We start from the raw sequence: 24,273 nt of genomic DNA on the forward strand, positions 1-24,273 counted from the left end.
CTTAGAAATAAACAAATAACAAAAATGATAACAGAATAAAATTAAAATGCGTCATATTGGAAAAGTGGCAAATCACAACTACTCAATTGTAGTAATTAATGCGGTGTCTCGATCTAAATTCCCGCCGTTTGTTAAGAACATGAGGATTAAGGGTAAATGATTGCGCGGTCCAATAAGCTTCCCTAGTGAGTAATAATTGTTCAAGTTGTAAGGAATTTTCAAAAGACCTAATTTGTTCAATGATGATGAAATTGATTTGAGAAATTTCATGTTCAGAGTTATTAAAGTGGATGGCCAATTCGCAAGTTCTTTTGTTCTTCAGCATGTTCGACTTGTGGTTAAGAAATCTTACTTTAAATTCAGTCGAGGTGGAGCCTACATATTGCAGATTGCATTTGGCACAAGTGGCTAAATAAATAACATTTTTTGACGAACAAGACAGCTTTTGTTGAATGGGATATTGACGACCAGTTGCCGAACTTTGAAATTTCGAAGCTTGAATTAAATAGTTTTTACACAGATCGCACTTCTTCTTGCATTTTTGAACAACCTCCGTTTTCTTCTCTTTGATTTCTACTGGAGGCTACCCGGAATTTTGATGGCGCCAACATCTCCTTAAGATTTTTGGTTCTACGATAAGCGGGAAATATCGACTTGGATGGAAAAATTTCTTTGACTTCTGGTGAGGATTGTAATAGATAAAAGTGCTTTTTGATAACTTTTTGGGATATCTGGCAAAATTGGATTGTAGTCGAGCACCAATGGAAAAACTTTCTTTGCTGGCTTTACCTTTTTCCTCAAAAGTTCGGCTCCTGGTATACTAAGAGCTTTGTCGAACTGTTTATCGACAAGCTCCGCTGGATAATTTTGCGATTTCAAATACCCTTTGTATTCCTTACATCTATTTTGTAGAAAATCGTCAGTAGAACAGTTAGGTTTGATTCTTAAAGCTACCCCAAAGGGAACTGCTCTTTTGCAGTGTGAGGGGTGTGAACTCGAAAAAGGTAGATAGAGGTGGCTATCGGTGGGTTTAGCATAAACATCAGTGCTAATAAACCCGTCACGAAAATGCAACGTGAGATCAAGGACATTCAAATGACTGTCCGAGTAAACCAATTCGAATTTGATAGTAGGATACAAACCATTAATATAATCAGTGAACTCCAGTAACTTAGGTAAAGACTCTGTGAACTTCTGTTCTAGGTTCGTTGTCCTCAGTCAACAAGAGTACCAAAACAAGATACTAGAACAGCTTAATAATGATTTGTATTATGATAGCTTAAACTCCGACCCCACACTTGACCATTTTGAAGTGGCTAAGGAATGGAGTCGTAAGTGGTTTTCTGAAGGGCAGATTAGCCAGGAGATTGCCACGTGGGTTGTAAATCTTGAACCAAAACCGGGAGTGGCATTTGGGAATGTCAAAACACACAAACGTGACAACCCACTTCGACTTATTACATCTTGTTGCGGTACGGCAATCGAACGGCTCTCTGCTTTTACATAATTTTACCTCAAACCTCTTCCACAGAGTCTTCCATCTTTCGTTAAGGATTCTACGGATTTTATTAACAAATTAGGAGATTTGAATGTAAAACGCCCATTCCCCGAGGGGTCCCTACTTGTGTGTTGGGATGTAGTCTCAATGTTTCCGAACATTGACAACAATCTAGGTATTTCAGCAGTTAGAAGGGCACTTAATTCAAGATCTGTTAACATTCCTTCCACTGACTGCTTAGTTGAAGCTGTTGAAATTTGTCTCAAGGTAAATAATTGCCAGTTTTCTGGTCAGAGTTTTGTTCAAAAACACGCCACGGCCATGGAACCGAAAAACGCCTGCAGTTATGCAGATTTAGCGATGGGTATCATCAATGAGAAAGCCAAATTTGGAGGTAGCTTGAAACCTATGCTTTGGTGGAGATACAGGGATGATATTTTTGACATATTTGGACCCAGGGTTTACCTAAGTTACTGGAGTTCACTGATTATATTAATGGTTTGTATCCTACTATCAAATTCGAATTGGTTTACTCGGACAGTCATTTGAATGTCCTTGATCTCACGTTGCATTTTCGTGACGGGTTTATTAGCACTGATGTTTATGCTAAACCCACCGATAGCCACCTCTATCTACCTTTTTCGAGTTCACACCCCTCACACTGCAAAAGAGCAGTTCCCTTTGGGGTAGCTTTAAGAATCAAACCTAACTGTTCTACTGACGATTTTCTACAAAATAGATGTAAGGAATACAAAGGGTATTTGAAATCGCAAAATTATCCAGCGGAGCTTGTCGATAAACAGTTCGACAAAGCTCTTAGTATACCAGGAGCCGAACTTTTGAGGAAAAAGGTAAAGCCAGCAAAGAAAGTTTTTCCATTGGTGCTCGACTACAATCCAATTTTGCCAGATATCCCAAAAAGTTATCAAAAAGCACTTTTATCTATTACAATCCTCACCAGAAGTCAAAGAAATTTTTCCATCCAAGTCGATATTTCCCGCTTATCGTAGAACCAAAAATCTTAAGGAGATGTTGGCGCCATCAAAATTCCGGGTAGCCTCCAGTAGAAATCAAAGAGAAGAAAACGGAGGTTGTTCAAAAATGCAAGAAGAAGTGCGATCTGTGTAAAAACTATTTAATTCAAGCTTCGAAATTTCAAAGTTCGGCAACTGGTCGTCAATATCCCATTCAACAAAAGCTGTCTTGTTCGTCAAAAAATGTTATTTATTTAGCCACTTGTGCCAAATGCAATCTGCAATATGTAGGCTCCACCTCGACTGAATTTAAAGTAAGATTTCTTAACCACAAGTCGAACATGCTGAAGAACAAAAGAACTTGCGAATTGGCCATCCACTTTAATAACTCTGAACATGAAATTTCTCAAATCAATTTCATCATCATTGAACAAATTAGGTCTTTTGAAAATTCCTTACAACTTGAACAATTATTACTCACTAGGGAAGCTTATTGGACCGCGCAATCATTTACCCTTAATCCTCATGTTCTTAACAAACGGCGGGAATTTAGATCAAGACACCGCATTAATTACTACAATTGAGTAGTTGTGATTTGCCACTTTTCCAATATGACGCATTTTAATTTTATTCTGTTATCATTTTTGTTATTTGTTTATTTCTAAGTTCAAGAGCTCTTTTCAAGGATTCTGTTATGTTTGTTGTCGGCTTTTCATTCAGGGGCTTTGGAAGGGAAATTATTACTGTAGTTTAATGGCCCTTTCCTGGGATCCTGTTATGATTTTTACCTAATTACATTCATTCAGAGGCCTTCAATGGGGAGCTTGTTACTTCAGAGTTAACACTACTAATTAAGTAAGATTTTTCTCTCTAGTTTTTGTCACTCATTTGTATTCACCTTATTTGTATTCACATGTCACCCATAGTTCTGTATTTGTCTTTGATTGTCTAATCCTTTTTCATCTTGTAATTTAGACCTTTGTTGTCTTACGTAACCTCAATCATAATATTTCTGCTCTGTATATAAGTCGGTGTTTCTGTAAATCGCAACCATTGTAAATAGTTTTTTTTAGTTTTTAACTTTTAACCTGAAGAAGGCTAAACGGCCGAAACGTTGTACATTAAACTCGTCCAGAACAGTCAAGAGTTGGTCTCTTCGCCACATCGTACACTAAACTATATATATATAGATAGATAGATAGATAGATAGATAGATAGATAGATAGATAGATAGATAGATAGATAGATAGATAGATAGATAGATAGATAGATAGATAGATAGATAGATAGATAGATAGATAGATAGATAGATAGATAGATAGATAGATAGATAGATAGATAGATAGATAGATAGATAGATAGATAGATAGATAGATAGATAGATAGATAGATAGATAGATAGATAGATAGATAGATAGATAGATAGATAGATAGATAGATAGATAGATAGATAGATAGATAGATAGATAGATAGATAGATAGATAGATAGATAGATAGATAGATAGATAGATAGATAGATAGATAGATAGATAGATAGATAGATAGATAGATAGATAGATAGATAGATAGATAGATAGATAGATAGATAGATAGATAGATAGATAGATAGATAGATAGATAGATAGATAGATAGATAGATAGATAGATAGATAGATAGATAGATAGATAGATAGATAGATAGATAGATAGATAGATAGATAGATAGATAGATAGATAGATAGATAGATAGATAGATAGATAGATAGATAGATAGATAGATAGATAGATAGATAGATAGATAGATAGATAGATAGATAGATAGATAGATAGATAGATAGATAGATAGATAGATAGATAGATAGATAGATAGATAGATAGATAGATAGATAGATAGATAGATAGATAGATAGATAGATAGATAGATAGATAGATAGATAGATAGATAGATAGATAGATAGATAGATAGATAGATAGATAGATAGATAGATAGATAGATAGATAGATAGATAGATAGATAGATAGATAGATAGATAGATAGATAGATAGATAGATAGATAGATAGATAGATAGATAGATAGATAGATAGATAGATAGATAGATAGATAGATAGATAGATAGATAGATAGATAGATAGATAGATAGATAGATAGATAGATAGATAGATAGATAGATAGATAGATAGATAGATAGATAGATAGATAGATAGATAGATAGATAGATAGATAGATAGATAGATAGATAGATAGATAGATAGATAGATAGATAGATAGATAGATAGATAGATAGATAGATAGATAGATAGATAGATAGATAGATAGATAGATAGATAGATAGATAGATAGATAGATAGATAGATAGATAGATAGATAGATAGATAGATAGATAGATAGATAGATAGATAGATAGATAGATAGATAGATAGATAGATAGATAGATAGATAGATAGATAGATAGATAGATAGATAGATAGATAGATAGATAGATAGATAGATAGATAGATAGATAGATAGATAGATAGATAGATAGATAGATAGATAGATAGATAGATAGATAGATAGATAGATAGATAGATAGATAGATAGATAGATAGATAGATAGATAGATAGATAGATAGATAGATAGATAGATAGATAGATAGATAGATAGATAGATAGATAGATAGATAGATAGATAGATAGATAGATAGATAGATAGATAGATAGATAGATAGATAGATAGATAGATAGATAGATAGATAGATAGATAGATAGATAGATAGATAGATAGATAGATAGATAGATAGATAGATAGATAGATAGATAGATAGATAGATAGATAGATAGATAGATAGATAGATAGATAGATAGATAGATAGATAGATAGATAGATAGATAGATAGATAGATAGATAGATAGATAGATAGATAGATAGATAGATAGATAGATAGATAGATAGATAGATAGATAGATAGATAGATAGATAGATAGATAGATAGATAGATAGATAGATAGATAGATAGATAGATAGATAGATAGATAGATAGATAGATAGATAGATAGATAGATAGATAGATAGATAGATAGATAGATAACTAACTGCAGACAGTACTGTTTCGGCCTTCTGGGCCTCATCAGTGCAGTGCTGAAGACTAGGATGGAGGCTAAGCTTAAAAAGCCGCCCCAAATGCTACACATGTGGTAGTATCTAAGCCATTGCCAGAGGGCTCAAACTAGCGACCTAGTGAGCATACGCAATTGCGACGGTAACGACTCATCCCAGTAGAGTGCTCAAACTGGACATGAAAGCAAAGCTTTGTATGCCAGCGAGCTATATATATATATATATATATATATATATATATATATATATATATATATATATATATAGGCTTTCTTGTGATTCAAAAAATGTAATTTATTTGCCTTCTTGCAAGAAATGTCGCTTGCAATACGTGGGATCTACCACTACCGATTTTAGAATTAGGTTTCGTAATCATAAGTCTGCTATGCTCACAAACAAAACAACTTGTGAAGTAGCAATACATTTTAACCAAATCCCACACACTCTAGATGACTTTTCGTTCCAATGTATTGATCAGGTACAGGCCCCAAACAACTCTGAGGAGATCGATAGGCTTCTAATTACAGAAGAGGCTTATTGGAGCGCTCAGCTGTTTTCTTTGGCACCCCATGGCTTAAATAAAAGAAAGGAATTTCATTCGAAAAATAGAATTTGTTATAATTAATGAAATCCTCTCCTATATTGTGCGTTATTGATTGATCGTTCAAAGGCCCTTTTCTTGGATTTTGTCAGCCTTTTAGGTGTTGATTAGACTCAAAGGCCCTGTCAAGGGATCTTATTATGATTTATATTATTTAAGGGCCCCTCCAGGGATTTTGTTGCTAATTTGCCCTTTCAGGCTCCAAAGGCCTCGATTTGGGATTTTGTTACAGTTGATGTTTTCAGTTATATGTAGGGAGGGTTTTACTTTTTCCAAAGATTGCCGCGTTGCCTCTTCGGTTATTTTATTTGTTTTAGCCAGTTTGGCCTTTAAGTTCTTAGCTTTTATCTCTCAGACTCTGCCGATTATTTTCATAATAGTTTTTTTTTTTTTTTGACTTATTAAATTTTTTTGCGCTTTGTTGATTTTGTTTTTCGTTCTTTGTTAATCAACACCACATTTTGCTTTTTCACGTGATTTTGTACTTTTATTAACTGTCCCTTATAATTACGTAATCACTAGCACCTTAATCTTATTTTAAGCTCGTTTTTATTCAAAAGTTGTAATAACTGAAGGAGGTCTCTAACCGAAACGTTTTGTATTAAATTTTTTAATCTTTTTTACGTCAGAAGTTTTCCGTCCTCACAATTTTTTAACTTTCTACGTTCGTTTATGCTGCGAGATTTGGACTGGGAATCTTTACTGATCCTCCTGACGTTGTGACACCTTTGTTGGCCTGAGAGTTCTGGTAACGATTATGATAGATAGATAGATAGATAGATAGATATATGACTTGATACCAGTTAACATAATCTAATTAGTCACTAGCCAATATAAAAAAACAATTAAAACAAAAAATAATAATAAAATAACTAGAATCTTCGGTTTAGAAGGTGTTCTTTTGAAAAATGTACTAAAAATTTCGTATCAAATGCCACTATATTAAATCTAACACCCGCGGAAATTACCGGGTGGGAATTTAAAAAAGTCATTGACAGGAAGTCTTAACTCAGCTCTAATAAGAAGTGGCAACTTCCAGTAGGCGTAATGCATCCTCTTTCGAATAAACATTAAATAAAAAATGGAAGAAAAAATGTCCGAAGTTTAGACTCCAATGGTTATAAATACGTTTGTCGAAATATGAAAATGAATTTCATGTGAGAAATGATACAGGAAGTGAAAGTAGTATTTTGATTAAGATGGTCAGGCATGCCAGAGTTTTCTTACAATTGTTTTAGTGTAAATTTATTTCTCATTTTTTTAGTACACAGTGTGCATGAACTTTATTACCGTAGTATAATAGGTGAGGGTACACGCAATTAATTTGAAGAATTAACACACACATTTCCTTAATAGAGCTTTAAAACAACCCAAAAACAAATATACGGAAAATGGAATCCTATACTGGTTTCATAAATTTGGAAAATTAAGAAAAACAGTTGTTTTTGTTGTTGTTGTTGTTGTTGTTGTTGTCTTTTTTTCCGCAATGTGTCTAAGCTTTATCAAGAAATTACATTTTGATGACCAACCTAACACATATTCACCGAAAAAAAATCTGCGTAATGTATATTTTTATAAAGATTTATTGTCTTCTTCTTTTTTTTTTTCTTTTTTTTTTTCTGGTTTTAGGGCGTTTCTATGAAAATATACTGCCAATAAAAGGTTTTTTAATTACCCTATGCCCTGTTGTAAAACAAAACAATTATACTACCTGGGAATAATAAAACAATAGCGAATACGGATTCAAAACTATGGCACTCAGCATGGTAAAAACAAACATAGACATGGATGACCTTCATGCCCGAAAAAATTACACATAGCCCGAAAGCGTGATTGTTGTTCAAAAGCACTCAAATTGCAGTAAAAACAAAAACGTTCACAATTCTCACGTCTAGTGATATTGTTATCAGTCCAAAAATAGTTATGTTGAAACCTTGCGAACTCTATGACCTCTATCGACAGCGTAGTAAAATCAGAAACAGGTAATTCTTCCTCGTACGACAAGTTCAAGAAAATTTTAAAACGGCTCTTTGTGGAGCCAATCAAACCGGCTCTTTTCAAAGCCACCACAAAAGAAAAAAAAAACAAACAAACAAAACAAAACAAAACAAAACAAAACAAAACAAAAGTCTTGGTCTTCGTTTGCTTTGATTCTCTTGTCGTTGTTTTGTTGATGGAAGTAATATCCATCTCGTGGATTTCCACGATACACATTAAACGACATATGGCTTTTCCAAAAAAGAGTACCTAGATCCGTGTATCATTTGACTTCAACTCCATTTTGACAAGGCAAACGTCATGAAAAGTAGCCTACAAGCCTGGCCTTAACAACCTTTAGGAATGTTTTCAGTTTTCCGAGTACTTTTGTCCGAATCATCAGCGTTTTGCCCAAAAATTTAAAAAATATCTGAAACTGGAGGGGGCTGCGCCCCCCCCCCGTCCCTCCGGTCCGTAAGCCCATGCAAATGAATTCCAATGTTTCAATCTTCAATGCTTAGGCAGCGTCCACACTACGCCGGGGAAATTTTAAAACGCAGCTTTATTTCTACGGTTAGACCTACCGTCCACCTGATCCATCACGAAAACGAAGCTTTTCAAACAAGATCTTAGCAAACTTTTCGTGTGGACGGAAAACACTTTAAAAACAGAGCTTTTCGAGAACGATGTAGTCAATTACGATTATCATGTGATTTCGCTGCGAGAGTTTTCGACAAAACAAATCCAAAATGTCCGGCGATTGTTCGGTTTTTTTTTTTTTTTTTTTTTTTTTTTTTTTTTGGTGGACGGAAAACATTTGATGAGTTTTCAGAGTGAAAACACTGTTTCCAATTTCCCCCAGCATAGTGTGGACGGGGCCTTAGCCTAAAGTTTAATTTTGTAATGAACATAACCCACTTAATTTTTTTTAATTTTACTTGCTAAAGATGTAAATAATAATTTGTAGATACTTTGGACTTTTGCAATCTAAATAATATTTCTCAGCCCTTTTATTGGGATGTGAGAGTGTCGTAAATCTCGCTCTTGATTGGTGCACTCGATATGATAAAGGGAACATCTGAAAGAGCTAGCCCACATACAAGTTCTTATTCCCAAGGTATTCCCTTTGTAGTTATTTTTAGACATGGCACCCAGTAGATGTAGATGTAGACGGTAGATGTTTCCGTCAAGGATGAAAATTCCACCCAACACTATCCATTTAAACAGGAAATCTAATATCGTAAACTATCTCAAGAAGTAAGACAAATAAGGTTACACACTTGTCGACTGGAATTTTAAATCCATACAAACAGTTACAAACAGTTAAGCACCCTGAGAGTTTTTCTTACGGTTGCATTAAAAACACTCGATATCTATGTCTTCTAGTGTCTTCCCTTTATAAACACTGGGTTGTTTCATATTAATAGAGGGCTCGGTGCGTTCTTACCTGTTTCAGTTTCAGCCTTAGGATCCTTTTACACTTTCAAGCATAAGACCATTTTTATGCCTTGTCGTGGCTGCACTACATTTAAGTTTAAAATATTGGTGTGACTATCCAAATAACAACCAAACTAGGGCTTACACCTATTTTTTTTTTTTTTTTTTCTGTAACATGAACACTAAATTAACCTTAGAACATTTTGGAGGTTATATTCAAATAATTTTGCAAATTAAAGATTTACCTCGACATATTTTAATTACACCTTTCTCCGTTGAAAAGCTGCAAGTAGATAAATTGAAAAAAAAAAAAACAAAAACAAAAAAAAAAACGGGAAAGCGCTAGTCATGACACTGCATAATCATTTTATTTGTATTTACAGGGTTATCAATATTCTGGGTCGTACAATTTCAATGAAGCTCCATCCAATGTAGCAGCCCTCTCTGCTACTGCCCCTCCTCCCCGCCGTCCTGCTCCAGTTCCCTCCTCATTCAGAGCTCGAAGACATAACAAAATTGTTAAAGCTTCATTACACATGTAAATTGACTTGGATTGTACTGCCTAAGTGCTTTCAAATTCTCAAGTTTGGTAAAGAACACATATCGCTAGGTAGTATATCTTACCCTATTAAATAAGTCTGATTATCCGCGGTAAGCTAGGGTAGGATAATCTCTATATCAGAAGGAAAAAGCAAATTTGAAATGAATAAAATTATGAACGATCAGACTCCAAAGTATCTGAAAGACCTATTTAAACCCTTCAGTACGGACTATGGACTTAACAATAGTGAAAAAGAAAATTAACTCTGTCGAAGCCCCATATCGATTTTCTTAAGCGTAGTTTCTGCTACAGTGAGGCACATTTGTGGAATAGCCTTCCATCTAACATCAGAGCCATTAAATCTTTTAATAACTTTAAAATTGACATGAATCACCTAATGTCCTCCTCGCACTCCCACACGGCTAACATGTAAATCAGTTATTTTCATTTTTTTCTCAGTCTTGTAATATAACTAAGTTTCTACCGTGTTTAAATTAAGGGTAAGTATGTATGTTTGTATGGAGCCAAATATTTACAGTACCCCCCCCCCCTCGACAACCTTCCTCTTTCGACAACCCCGCCCCCTCCACCTCAAGAGGTAATTTTAAAATTGCACTTGCCTGAAGGTACTCTTCAATAACGCTTAAAGCTATCACCTAAAGGAAATCAGTTTATTTCGCTGAGAGATTTGACTGTATGCTACAGTAAACACCCGCATATACGAACAAGTGGATTAAGAACATATACGGCCACTTACGGCCATATACGGCCACTTAATGGTCGTGCTCTTTGTACCACTTATGACGTCATCAATTTAAATATCACCTGATATTATTGATAAGCAGATGGTAGTACTAGGCTGGGCCTTTCCGCACAATGGTCAGGTTTAGATATCGACGACATTCCGATGTCGCAAGTCGAAAAACAACGTTATCAGTTTTGGTGCAAAAACGGTGGTAAAATGGTCCACTACGCCTATCATTGATCAAGGTCCATTTCTAGGCTTCGCCCGTAATTAACATCCAACTTTTCAAGGCAGCCAGAAAGAACATACAATGCAAAAGGTAGTCAGTGCAAAAGGACCGAGAAAAGCAGAAAGGAAAGAGGCAACGAACAAAATTGAGAACGGTTAATGGCAATTAAGTCCAAATTTTGGCTTTTGCGGATGCCCGGAATTGAAATTTTGCTCAATTTTGTACTTCATCGAAAAATCTCTCCTTTTAGTTAAAAAAAAAAGCTTTCTTAGCAGAACTTAGGCTTATTTACCGTCATGGCAGCTAAAAAACCTGGCTAAACGAAAAAATCAGGGCTTCAACGGGATTCGAACCCGTGACCTCCGCGAGGCGGTGCGATGCTCTACCAGCTGAGCTATGAAGCCACACATTGGGAGCGAGATCAATTAATTGAGTTCATATCTTCCCAATGTGTGGCTTCATAGCTCAGTTGGTAGAGCATCGCACCGGTATCGCGAAGGTCACGGGTTCGAATCCCGTTGAAGCCCTAATTTTTTCAGGCTTCTTCGTTCCAATTGCTTAAATTGGAAAATTAACTGCGATGATCATTCTTCACTTTCAGTCTTTTTGTTAACAAGCGCTCACTGGCACACTAATCACTATCTACAACGCTGTCCCGCTGTTTCCGCGTTCGACACACGGATTGAAAAGCAGGAGGAGAGACTGCTTTAAGTCGAGCATTCGGCCACAGCTATCAGCCGCACTTCCGAAACCGCTCCATCTCACTCGGTATTCTTTTCGGCCGCCAACGGACCTTACAGCCAAAATTTTTGACACTTTGTAGTATTTCGACATTTTCGCTCAGGGAGATGTAACTTCGACAAAGCTCAGTTGATAATAATGATCAGATCATTGAAAACAGTTTGCTTTAAAGCCAAAAATTGAAAGAACGCCGTAAATTACCATACGACAAAATACACTAGATTATAACCTGCTTGAGGATTATTCATTGCGATATTTGCTAACACGTTTTAAAATGTGTGCGCTCTGCTAAAAAAGTTAAGACTCTTCGATACCTTATTTCATTTCCAGACTGATAGTTGTTCTACAGAAAAGATCACACCTTCGTTTGCTGCGAGCTTGATTGAAAACAACGGCGCTCTTTCACAACTAAAAAGTCACACCTCGTTTATAAAGTACCGCGCGCTCGACTGAAAACAGTTGAGTCATAATCTGGACGCTCCGCGAACACTCAAAAAATTGAAAACGAATAACTTCCATGACGATTGCCAGGTTTCAGAGAAAGATTTATACGCGCAAAAACAGAATTTCAGTCACGCATTCTTCATTCTAACCACCGCGCGGTCGACTTCATAAAAAGCAGAAAAGTTGTAACGCCGCACGAATGACAGACAAAGAATGTTTTCAGCAGCATGCCTATTAAAACGAGTCGGAATTAGAATAAAAAGGGATTTAAACCGGGGGTTGTATTTAGAGAGACGTGGTCCGAATGCGACACATGTGGATAATTAGTTTTTGAATTGTGATCACCTCGATGCGCACAGCGGCGGTCAATTTGCCTTGGGGTACACCGGTGAGAATTGACTTTACGAGAGAAAAAATTACGCTGCCCACCCCCAAGTGCAGCTTAATTGTTCTGCCGAAAGTTTTCCGAACAACGGCGACGATTTTGGTTTGGCTTCGGACGAAGTCCCTCAGGGTTACCAAGAACAAAAGGCTATTCATTTCTGCTGAACGTGTGATGTTGAGCCGGAACAATAGACCATTTCTTGATACGAGAATAGATAGTGATTAGCGTAGCCAATCTGAGAACGGCTTTCTAGAAAGAACGCTTGTAGATTTTTATTAAAACTCCATAGAAACACGGAGATTATGTTTTCTATTTCTTAAATACTATTCTCTCATCGTCTACAGAACGTGGCTCCTTCTGCTAAGGGAGAACGCAGCAGTTGTATCATGAATAGCAGTGTTCCTTCAATCATTTATAGGCAACAGGCTTCCCGGAATCGTGTGCAAGCATTTTGAGTTCTCCACTGTGTCATACGCATACAACTTTGAGTGTGAGTCTTTAGTAAGTGCCAGTCATAAAAACAACGCCATACTTTTCCAACTTGGTTGTGTTTGCTATCAAACAATGCTCTTAGAGTTGTCCCTCAATCCGCTTTTGATGGACTGCCGTAACGGTTTTCACAGTAGTCATCTCTCTTAGCTTGAACTGTGGACACTGAAAAAGAGAATTATAGAACTATGACACACATTGGTGCGTTTTACACAACGTTATTTACATCAGGACAATAGCCCATTTCCGGGTTGCCTTACACCTGTCTATCAAAGTGAGCCCTGGTGCACAGTTATTCATATGAAAATGAATTTAATTTGAATGTGAATGAATTAAATGTCAGTTTCATATGAAAGGATGGGCACCAAAACTCACTTTGAGAAAGAGGCTTGAGGTAATTCGGAAATGGCCTGTAGTGGTATTAAGCAGAAACAGCAGCATTACTAACAACAGTCGCCAGAAGAAGTGTAGTTCCTGTGTACACCAGTTACTACACATGGCCTTAAAGAACCTTATTCTGATATAACTCAGTACTGATGGCAGCTATCGTGCTCCAGAGGACTGTGAACAGGATTTTTAAACTTCAAACAGACTTATTAAACACTACGTCACCATTTTATTTCCTAACGTCTCAACGTTCCAACATTAGAACAGAGTCTCAATGGGGTGGAGTGCCGTTTTGAAGAGTTACGGTTGAATTTTAGGTCACTTGACGATGGACGGCTAATTTTTCGAAATGACGTTTATAACATGAAATTAAAGCGCAAATTTGCCTGCTATTTTTCATAAAAGGATACAATTTTGCCCATATTTAATTAATCCATTTAGTCCTATTTTTCGCGCGTTAAAAATTAGGTCTTTGGGCTGCAAGTACGAGTCTAATTAGCTTAATTTCATCACCTTTGTTACCGCTGGACGTATTACCAGCCTGCTCCCGAGAATCATTTATAAACAGCATAACTTGAGCCTATTTGAGTCAATCCTTTAGTTCTTGAGGATATCTGAGAAATTTCACGGCTAATATTGGCTTGCTCATTTGACCGTTGATGGTAAAAATATTGCGTTTGTAACGGTTGACGGTTCATGTCTTGGCCATTTGACGGTTGACGGTTAAGCCTACTGCAACCCTCTTAAAATCCCAGACCCACCTGCAAGCGAGCATGATGAAGGAGTAATGATCTGTACATCTCCAAAGATGTTATTCTTGAAGTTGTACCAAGAGACTACATTTCCACTCACCAATCCACATTCCCTCGACATCTGCTTTATTATTTTCTCGGTAATTCTAAAATTCCAAGCGTTCACTCGGCTCATGCTACCTTGATATGCCTGGCCAGAATCAAAGCCACCACCTTTAAACAAAACCACACAAAGAAAAGCAATTAGGGAACGCAAATTTTTAAGGACCAACGCATTCATTTCATCGTAGTTAATCGAGGGAATAATGGTTAAGAGGCCCGATAAACATCAAAGAAGCAAACTAACAGGCTAAGATGTATGTTGGAAGGTCCCTGACTCTGCACATCGTTTGTTGTATGATCATAGACTGTGCATTATTACATAACGGCAATGCTTCTATTGGATAGTTGTATGAGCACACCTAACCACCAGGTTTTGTGCAGGGTCAACTCCCAAAGTAACCCCCCCCCCCAAAAAAAAAAAAACATACAGCGAAGAACTTTGCCATGTTTCATAACCATTTCCCTCTATTAACTATGGTTTCACATACTACATACATACATGAACACTGCAATGTACTGAAATAATTTTTTTGTAGCTGAAGGATGATAAATATCAGTCGACCATTTGTGAATTTCAATCCCTGTTCCTCTAGAACAGGTTTCAAGATCGAGATCATGATAAAGAGTAAGCTAGTATCCTTCTGTTTTCTTACTGCTACATTGAGTAGACTCGGGAGCACAGAAAGTACAACAGAGGATTAACATAAACTGAACTGAAAAAAGGTCTAAATAACCCATTTTCAGACCTTTTGGCTCCACCGTTGACAGACCAATGAGGAAAAAGTGAAGTCAACCCCCACCTTTGTCTCTCAACCCCTAGTAAAAAAAATCTCAGTTGCCTTTCATCTGTTACAGGTGTCACCACACAATCAATAACCTGTACATGTCTTTCAATGGAAAACTGGTCTAAGATGAAAATGATACCAATACTAAATGGTTACTTAAGAGGTCCTAATTTTGCAATACAGACCGTCCAAACTACTCAAAACATTGCACAAAAGAGAACTGTTTGCTCTTAAGTACAGTGACTAGAATTTTCCTTCATGATAGGCGAAAAAGTGGAATTTTTAAAACCACTTCAAACGAACGACCTGCAAATGGTCGAAAAACGTAAGTGAATTCTCGACTTTTGCACGCGCACTTTTAGCGAGAATGGCTTACAACGACACATAAATTTGTCAGCAGAATTTTTTTTTTTTTATACAAGCCGTTATAACAAATACTATTAACTTAATCGGTCCGTATTAGAAACTAATGGTCTCGTTATTTTTTGTAATTAGCGAGTGGCAGCAAAAAAAAAAAACAAAACAAAACAAACAAAAACAAACAAACAAAAAAAGAACGACAGAAAGAAAAAAAGAACTCGACATACATCTCTCCAGAACGGACCTCATGCAAGGTCAATAACAAATAAACCCATCAGCTACTGTACCCAATGAGTCTTGTTCCTGGCCAAGAATAAACTTTCCATTTGCAGCGATTGTCTGACCGGTCTGGTAGTTAGTTACACACGTCAGCTTGATCCCACCTACAAACAAACACGCCTTTCCATCCGTGTTTCTCCATGTCAAGCAGAGGTGATGCCAGCCATTGTCATGCAAACCAGTTGACAAAGTGTAATCTCTGAATGATGAGGCACGGTCAATCATTGACATGTTTCCCTCAACTTCCTTCCCCGATTTATTACATTGAGCCTGGTTCTCACTTCCCGAGGAACTATCCCCCCTTGAGAAGACCAGAGTGGAGAAGAGTGGATTGAAGTGGAGTGGAGTGGAATGGAGTAGAGTAGGGTAGGTTTTGTTTGATTATTTAGCCATTTTGTTCTAGAACAACAAAACAGGGCACAGTTCGGACTGCCGGTATGGGGTACTTACTCTGCAGGCTAGGCTTACGATTGGGTAAGTTGTTCTCGAAGAAACTAATAATTTTTCTGCATTAACATAAAAGCATTTGAAGCCCTTCTGTTATCACACAGCCACTGTCAAGACTTAGGTCTTATTAACCGAGCAGGAGGTCTGTAAGGGAGAATCTTGACAGAGGTCGTGATTACAGACCGAACACAGTGAGGTCTGTGCACACGACCGGGGTCAAGATCCTCCCAGTCCTTGTACAGAGCAATATGATAAATTATAATATATATTAAACGCTCCCGGCCCTATGTTAATTATATACCAAGAAACTATTATTATAGTCTCTTCCCTATAGAGTCCTGAAGTGTGACGTCACGTTACCATGGCGCCAAAAATTCCTGTTCTAAACAAACGCTTGTCATATTGCGCATCCTTTTCGTAGCTTTTATATTGAATAGGTCAAGGGTGTAATTATCGTTTAGAAAAGCACCAGGAGACTTCGTATACGATTGACGTTGTAATTCACATGAAAGTTGTAAAACTGAAAAGGAATTTGAAAGGAAACAATCGAAATGGTGCATTGCTTCGCGCCCGAGTGTGACCATCACTCGGAAAGCCATACGTGCCGGTTTTTCGGATTCTCTAACAAGGAGAAAAAGCTGGATGAATACAGAAGATGGGTTCGCCTACTGAGGTTAGTAAAGGTCAGAGGTTTAAATACTTATCCCGGATCATGATACATACGTTATAAGAAAAGTACGTTTGCACGCAGTCGCGTTGATGCATATAGACTGTCACCATCTTTGTTATGAAACTAAGTTCAAGCTCACATTTATTACGAAGTTCATACAGTTTGCTTACTATTTGTTATGGGTTGTCAGGTGGCCTTTCTGCAGATTTTAAATGTCTTTCCTTGAAGAGGAGAATTAACGTTTGACTAGCTTGAAATTAATGTTAGATACTACAGGTTTGGTTGTAGTTGCTTTTAATAATCCAGCTTTATACGTTTACCAATGCCCACAGTATTTGCATTTTATTTTATTTTAAAAGAAGGTGGTTTCTTTTCAAAATATGCAGCTAAAATAATCCTCTTTCCGCTACAGGAGACAAGATAGAGAGCCAGGAAAACACGCCCGAGTCTGCAGTTGCCATTTCAGAGATGGAAATAAAAGCAATGGTCCTGAAATTTTCAAGAGAAATCAAGACAAACTCTTCGCTGCAGAAGAAGGAAAGCCAAAAAAGAAGAAAAAAATCGAGCCAGCAAAGAAGGAGTCAAGAAGACACTGGGGAAATTTTGGAGAGACCATCAACAACAAGAGAAATTATCCTGGAAGCAGAACTGCAACAAGCAGAAAGGGACCTAATGGACCTTAAAGAAAAAAATGACTACTTGCAAAAACATTACACAGTGTCAGCAATTGATGAAAATGGTTTAAAGATGGAGACTGGGCTTCCAACAAAGGAAGTTTTTCATATTGTTGTTAATTATACATGCAGGTTCAAACAGGCCATCAATTACTTTGCTGGTTGGAAAGTTGAATCAATTACTTTTGAAGACCAAATATTTATTACCTTGATGAAAGTAAGACAAAATTATACAAACCTTTACCTTGCACAGTTATTTAATTGCAGTGTATTCACAATAGCAAATATTGTAACAACCTTCATTCATGTAGTGCACTCAATTTTATTTAATGACCTCATGACATCAATTCCAAGTAGGGATAAGAACAAGTTGTCTGCCCCATCTTCTTTTAGTCAATTTGGTTCTTGTAGAGTTGTAATAGACTGTACAGATATTGAGATTGCCACACCTGGGCTAATGAGCCAGCAAAATGCTACCCATTCTAACTATAGGGGAATGCATTCCTTCAAAGTTATTGTGGGTGTAGCCCCAAATGGTATTATTACTTATGTAAGTAAACTTTATCCAGGGTCGATATCCGACAAGGCAATTGTGCAGCAATCAGGATTGCTAAACCACCTAACTGCTGGAGATATGGTCCTGGCAGACAAGGGTTTCGTTATACAGGATCTTGTACTAAATGGTGTTTCTGTAAATATACCACCTCTTTTAGACAATGGTGCATTCGCCGAGAGTGAAGCAAGGGCAACAAAAGCCATAGCAAAATGCAGAATTCATGTTGATCGGGCAAATGCTAGGCTTAAGGACTTTAAGATCTTAAGTTTTATACCCTCATATTTGCGTTGTCATGCAGACATCATATTTCAATTGTGTGCATCACTAGTCAATTTACAGTTTCCTCTCATCAAGGAGGGATGTGAGGGTTATGAATTTGATTAATAATAAATATTTATTGTTGAAATGGAATTAAGTATTAACTAGATAAAATACATTAGTTATTTGGAGTGAAATAAATCTGCAATCATTAGTGGATTTACATCATGTATATCTTCACCCGCACAATGAGGGTTAACACTAACTTAAAAATAGTCTTCTGGCTGGTGTATACAGAGTGCACTCTTACACCCTCGCCCACCCTTATGACACCCAATGAATAATCATGAATAAGTGCACTTTAAGTGGGTCAGGTGTTTATTTTACAAATTAAATTTTAATTTTAAATTATCTACACTAAGACAGTGAAAGATTCAGACCTTGAGGTAATGTCGGGGAAGGGGGGGGGGGGTAACTTTCAAAAATAAGTTTGCACAACAAAGTATCCAAATGCCCTGGCTCTGCAGGACTTCCTCAGATTGTGCTCTTTTAGGGGTTCAATTTCAATTGCCCGACAAGCATTCCCAATCTTTTCTAATGGGATTACCCCGAGGAAATACATAAAGCCCAAATTCTTTATATTATTATTATAGATGACAATCATGTAAGGTTATAACTGTCCCTCAACAACCTTTGGGAAGAGGTGATCAAAATAAAACTGCATAAGCTTTGGAATGTTTTCACTCCAGGTTTCATCCCTTGCTATTTTTAAAACTACCACATCTTTAGCTGTGCAGATAACAAAATAAAAAAACTTCCGGCGAGAGAAGTACATCTCCCCTTGAATTTGATGCCAATAAACATGTTCTTTCTTCAAAGCATATTGGCCACCTTCAGTTTTCTCCAAGCAGAAATTGGGAGAGGTGTTGACTGCCTCTTCAATTGTCATGTTTCTTTCCGTGTAGGGACACTTTGCTTCCTAAACAGAATCTTCATCCACTAGGCCATCAGGGGAGGCAGCAATAATTCCGGAAGCATCCAGCCATATTCCAGTTTCCAGGACAGTCTTTCCAGTTAACCTTGTAAATGCTCTGAGAGCTTCTGTTTCATTGTTTACCCCCCACTGTACTGCCTTAACTCGGGACAAATCATACTCCCCAAGGAGTCGTTTCAGAAGGGATGGAGTGACCCTTTTTGCCTGCAAAACAGAGCTAGAATTGCTTGCAGTCAGTCTTCCTCTTCTTGCAAGATGCCAGGTTGGGTTGTCTCGCTGGCCCACAGTCATTTCACTGACTAAGACGATATCCCTTTCGTCGACCTTGGCTTTACGTACCAAGCAATCCAGCTGTTGTTGGGACCCTCTGGTTTGAAGAAACTCGTCTGAATAAATAATTTCTTCAATTGTTGGAGTGGGCAGTTTGGCTTCGGGTGCTGGTTCAGGACTCATAAGCCAGCACAGACCATGCAGTGAATCTACCACACTCTTTCAAGTCTTCATAGAGTGCAGACCGATCTAATGCATCAGGAGTTCTGGAAATCGCCACATACTTCTTTGGCAGCGGAAACATTTCTTCGACTGCCAGCAGTGACAGGGAGCTGTTTGACTTCCTCTTCCTCCATTGGCACTCGATGTCCGTGCGTCTGAGGTTGTGAATGCCGTGGATAAAAAGTGCAGCCGCGTGGCTGCATTTGAATTTACCCCTTGGACATTCACACTCCGTGGATTTTATGTCAAATTGCTCATTTAGGTATATCTAAAAGGGTTCAGATGAGAAGTACAACATAAGGAAACTAAGTGAACGTAATTTCTCTGATAGACGTACGTAGCTTTACGATTTTCGGACGAAAAAGGCCTACACGCTTTAATTGGTTCAAGGAGCCGTAGAAGTTGTAATAAATATAAACTGACTAACGCTGAATTGTGAAATTTAAGGAGAAAACAAGAGGATGCGTGCTGAATATCTACAAATATTACTTCGGCAACTGTTTAAAAACGATCGCTCTACTCACCGTGATTTTGTAGACCTTTTTTTTTTTTCATGCTTGCATGGACCTCTCCGCGTAGAACACCCTGTTGGTAACTGAATGACTCAATATGATCCGATTTATAATGATTTTCTCCCCGCTCAATGGATTTTTTTTCTTCAAAGAAGAAAGAGATCAACGAAGCGATTGAAAGCGACGCCATTTTTCTCGCTGAGCGCGTTTGTTTAGAACAGAAAATTCTGCTTCCATGACAACGTGACGTCAAAGCTTTAGAATTCTATATATAGGATATATATATCATTGAACCACGCATGCACTTTTCTCAGTTACTGCTGTATGGAATTCTCGCTTACCGCGAGAAGTACAAGTTTGCGGTGAAAGGATCTCAGCGTTCCCATGAAAGCCATGTCGAAATGTTCTCCAGTCTGCGGCATTCCCTAAATCATGAATGCATGACTTTGCCTTTTCCTTTATCACACGATTGGCCATTTTTGTGCTCCATATGTTTAAAGATGCCACTTTTCCTTTGAAGGACTCGCCAACTGTAAATCCTCCGCCGTAAACTCCCTGGGACTGCCCAACAACTAGTTTTCCAGGACGAACGCTCAGAGTTTGACTCCAGGCACCACCGTGAGCCATAACGGCTCCATCAACGAGTACATCCCAGAGACCTTGAACGTTCTCCAAGCTCACACAGATATGGTGCCACATGTTGTCCACTAAAGGAGCCATATAAATCAATCTGAGGAAAAGATGAAGTTGGATTATCTTACAATGAGAAGTTCGACTACTGCTCGAGATTAAATTAAATTTTAGAAATAAGTAGAGTTTCATGTACAGGATAGTCACAGATTTATAGTTCCTATTAGTGTGATCGTATGGGTGAGGGTAGTTCTGTAAGAACTGTATGTTGGTGAGTAAACCTCCTCACTAAGGAACTATCAAAACTGATGATTTTTGTCCATACGAAAAATGAGCCTCACCTTTGGTCTTCTACCAAAGTTAGGTGACATTTGTACATTTGCGGACCACACCTCAACCTCAAATCTCTTTTGTCGTCAGGTGTCATGTGAGAAAAGATGGTTGCCCACCCGACAAGAGCACTCTTCATCCAGAAACACAAAGTGAATTGTTGTAACGCTTCGTTAAGTTCACTCTCGATATAACCTGTGGTGCTTTCTTCGGGGAATAGAACTTCGTAATCTTGAGCTGTGCCTAAGTTAATTTGTGAATATGAGCGGTTAGCAGTAATCGCCAACGATTACGAAATAGCCTCTAAATCACAAAATTAATCAAATTTATGCTATCCTTTTACGGCAGTTTTTTAAATAACACATCTTATGGCGATTTTGCTGTAGTTAAGTGCTAAAATTATGGCTCATTACCCTTGCTTGTCCTGCTTATACGAAGTACTTGAAGTGCTTCAATATTTTCGGGGGTGGAGAATACTTCCTATAAAGGACTGACTATACGGGGGGGGGGGGGGGGGGAAGCTCCGCCCGAAAGGGGTCCTTCTTCAGGCTGGTTGTATATAAAAGGACATAGAAGGGCAGGGTTTCCTCGAGCTGAAGTACACGAAAAGGGTATAGTATGTTAAAAGAGCTTTAGTTTCAAAATCTCTCGTTCAAGGATATTTTTGACGAGGAGGTGCGAAGGCCTTTTTGTTTCTTTTTCTCAGAAACGTAACGGTATTGTTTTCAGTTCAGTGGTGAACTATTTACATAGTGATTTGTAATATCCAATCAGAGTAAAGTTCGTAATTAGTGAGATTAAGCATGACGTTACGTCAAACGACAAAAATGAATCGTTAGCTGTCTGTGTAGTAAAGTAAAAATATTTGTATTTGCGGTGAATAGTAGGAGACATTTTTGTATTTCTGTGAGGTTTATTTAAGGATTAGACGAAAAGAATAAAGAATCAGAGGTAATCTTTGCCGTTTGCCGTCTGATATAAACGTTATGCTTATACTCTCTATTGTTAATGTAAATACGGTGGAAATTTGGTCATCGCAACAAAATGTGGCGTTCCGAACGTTTCAGTTGCTGCTTTATTCGAAAATGGGGAATTACGACTGAAACTCTCGTTTCTCGGTATTAAAATACACAGGAAAACTACACACTGGACTTCAGTTCGGATAGTAATAGTGGAAAGGAAGTTTATTTTGGAGGGCGATTTGTCCACTAATACGATATTTTAAGCCGATGAAAGCCGTTCGTTATGTTTAGTTCAACGAAGAAATGGTACTGTTTTCCATTTCAGAGTGATTTATTGACATAGTGGGTGTGAATGTTATCAACCAGTTACGCTTGTAATTCACAAGGTAAACATGTTCAACAAAAATAACTTGTTGTTTCGTTTCCTCAGAAACAGTCAAACGAAACGGCATTGTTTTCAGTTCAGGGGTGAACTATTTACAAAGTGGAAGTAATATCCAATCAAAGTAAAGTTCGTAATTTTTAATGTAAATACGGCGGGCAAGATTTCAGCCAAAACTGGGTGTATCGCAACAAAATGTGTCATTTGCAAAATTTCAGTGAAACTCTCGTTTCTCGGTATTATCTTTCACAAGAAAACTGCGAACGGGACTTGAGAGTGATAGTGAAAAAGAAATATATTTTCGAAGTAGAGGCGCCGCCACACCACGCGATTTGTCCACCAATGCGACATTTTAAGCCGATGGAAGCAGTTAGTTTTGTGTAGTTCAACCAAGAAATGGTACTGTTTTCCGTTTCAGAGTGCATGATTTATTGACATAGTGAGTGTGAATGTTAAACGCTTGTTATTCACAAGGTAAACATGTTCAGCAAAAATAACTTCTCGAAACTAAATTTTATTTCGTGGCACGGAAAGAAAAGGAAATTAAAATGTTATGCAGGTAGAAATAATGGGCGACTTAAATGTTCCTAAATCTTACTGAAACGATGTATTATAGAGAAACGAAGATATCTGTTTCCGTGCTTGATTTAAATGTGATTAAGATCAAAACTACGGCGACATAATTTTGGTCAATCAGAACACTTGTCAGGAATAACAATCCCACCCCGTTTCTGTGGCTGTTTACGGGAAAAGATCACGCACTTGGAGCGTTTGGACGATACGACAGATACGATATATTGTGGAAGGTAACTAATTCATCATATTGCAATTTATTGAATTAACGTTGGTATATTGCAAAATAGGCACAATATGGCTTTTTAGGATTTCCTCATATCGTAGGTGTGGACGTTTTCCAGATTTAGTTGAATTTCTCGAATTTTCCGCCACAATTCCAATAGCTTTACTTCTTAGAGCGCACTTTTAAAAATAAGTAAATTTGTATTTCGACATACCGCGGCATTTCAAGAGCTGGTTTCCATGAAAACACCAATAGCATTTGTATTTTAGCTTCATAATATTCAACCGAAAGTGGAGGAGTAATTGCACAACTGTCCTCACACACGAGGCGTCCTTTTTGAAAAGAAAAATACACCGCGTCAATGACAACGAAACGTAGAGTGCCGCATCCATTCGAGTCAAGACCTGCCCGGCAGAAAAATGGAAAAATTATGCGTCAAATGCTTTTGCCTCTTAGCTTTATTTAGCCTGACACACAATACTCTGAATTTCTGACAAATTTGGCGGGGCTGGGCAACCCGCTTCCCAAAGCACTTACCCTATTTAAGACCAAAGTTTGCGATTTTTTTAACCTATTTATGGCCTGACCCTTAAATTAACACCTTGTTTCAGGCCTGCCGTACTTCTCTAGTTCAGAATGATGTTAAAGGTATTGTTAATGGCTTTAGTTGCTGGTCTTATCGATAATGATGAAAAAAGTAGCTTCTTCTAAAAATCATACCTCATTCAAGACTAGAGTGCAAAAACCATACCCAGTCTAAGA

At 37.4% G+C, this 24,273-nt stretch overlaps 1 protein-coding gene, 2 long non-coding RNA genes and 1 pseudogene across 4 annotated transcripts in view; 3 read left to right on the top strand and 1 right to left on the bottom strand.

Moving 5' to 3' along the window:
- The window catches only part of LOC149096035 (uncharacterized), a 263,969-nt gene that overhangs the window by 92,931 nt on the left and 146,765 nt on the right, over positions 1-24,273 (top strand). The gene's annotated exons all lie outside the window — the stretch shown is intronic.
- The window catches only part of LOC149096043 (uncharacterized), a 110,336-nt gene continuing 94,729 nt past the window's right edge, over positions 8,667-24,273 (top strand). The window contains exon 1 of the long non-coding RNA XR_016204548.1: positions 8,667-9,736. This is a non-coding gene — a long non-coding RNA (uncharacterized LOC149096043). The remainder of the gene's footprint in view (positions 9,737-24,273) is intronic.
- LOC149096044 (uncharacterized) lies at positions 16,741-18,572 on the top strand. The gene is made up of 2 exons (XM_089281635.1): positions 16,741-16,925; positions 17,335-18,572. Exon 2 carries the CDS (start codon positions 17,391-17,393, stop codon positions 18,534-18,536), a length of 1,146 nt encoding a protein of 381 aa, XP_089137761.1. The 5' UTR covers positions 16,741-16,925; positions 17,335-17,390; the 3' UTR covers positions 18,537-18,572.
- LOC149096045 (uncharacterized) lies at positions 18,736-20,814 on the bottom strand (annotated as a pseudogene). The gene is made up of 2 exons (XR_016204691.1): positions 20,421-20,814; positions 18,736-20,164 (listed from the first exon to the last, which is right to left on the bottom strand). The product of XR_016204691.1 is annotated as an uncharacterized LOC149096045 (transcript).

This window comes from Orbicella faveolata, unplaced genomic scaffold (genome assembly GCF_042242905.1).
Source record: "Orbicella faveolata isolate gen_17 unplaced genomic scaffold, um_ofav_v1 contig_48, whole genome shotgun sequence".
NCBI classification, from domain to species: Eukaryota; Metazoa; Cnidaria; class Anthozoa; order Scleractinia; family Merulinidae; genus Orbicella; species Orbicella faveolata.

What these genes read in the sequence shown, in the direction of transcription:
- LOC149096044 (XM_089281635.1), top strand. Translation starts at nt 17,391, where the DNA reads ATGGAAATAAAAGCAATGGTCCTGAAATTTTCAAGAGAAATCAAGACA.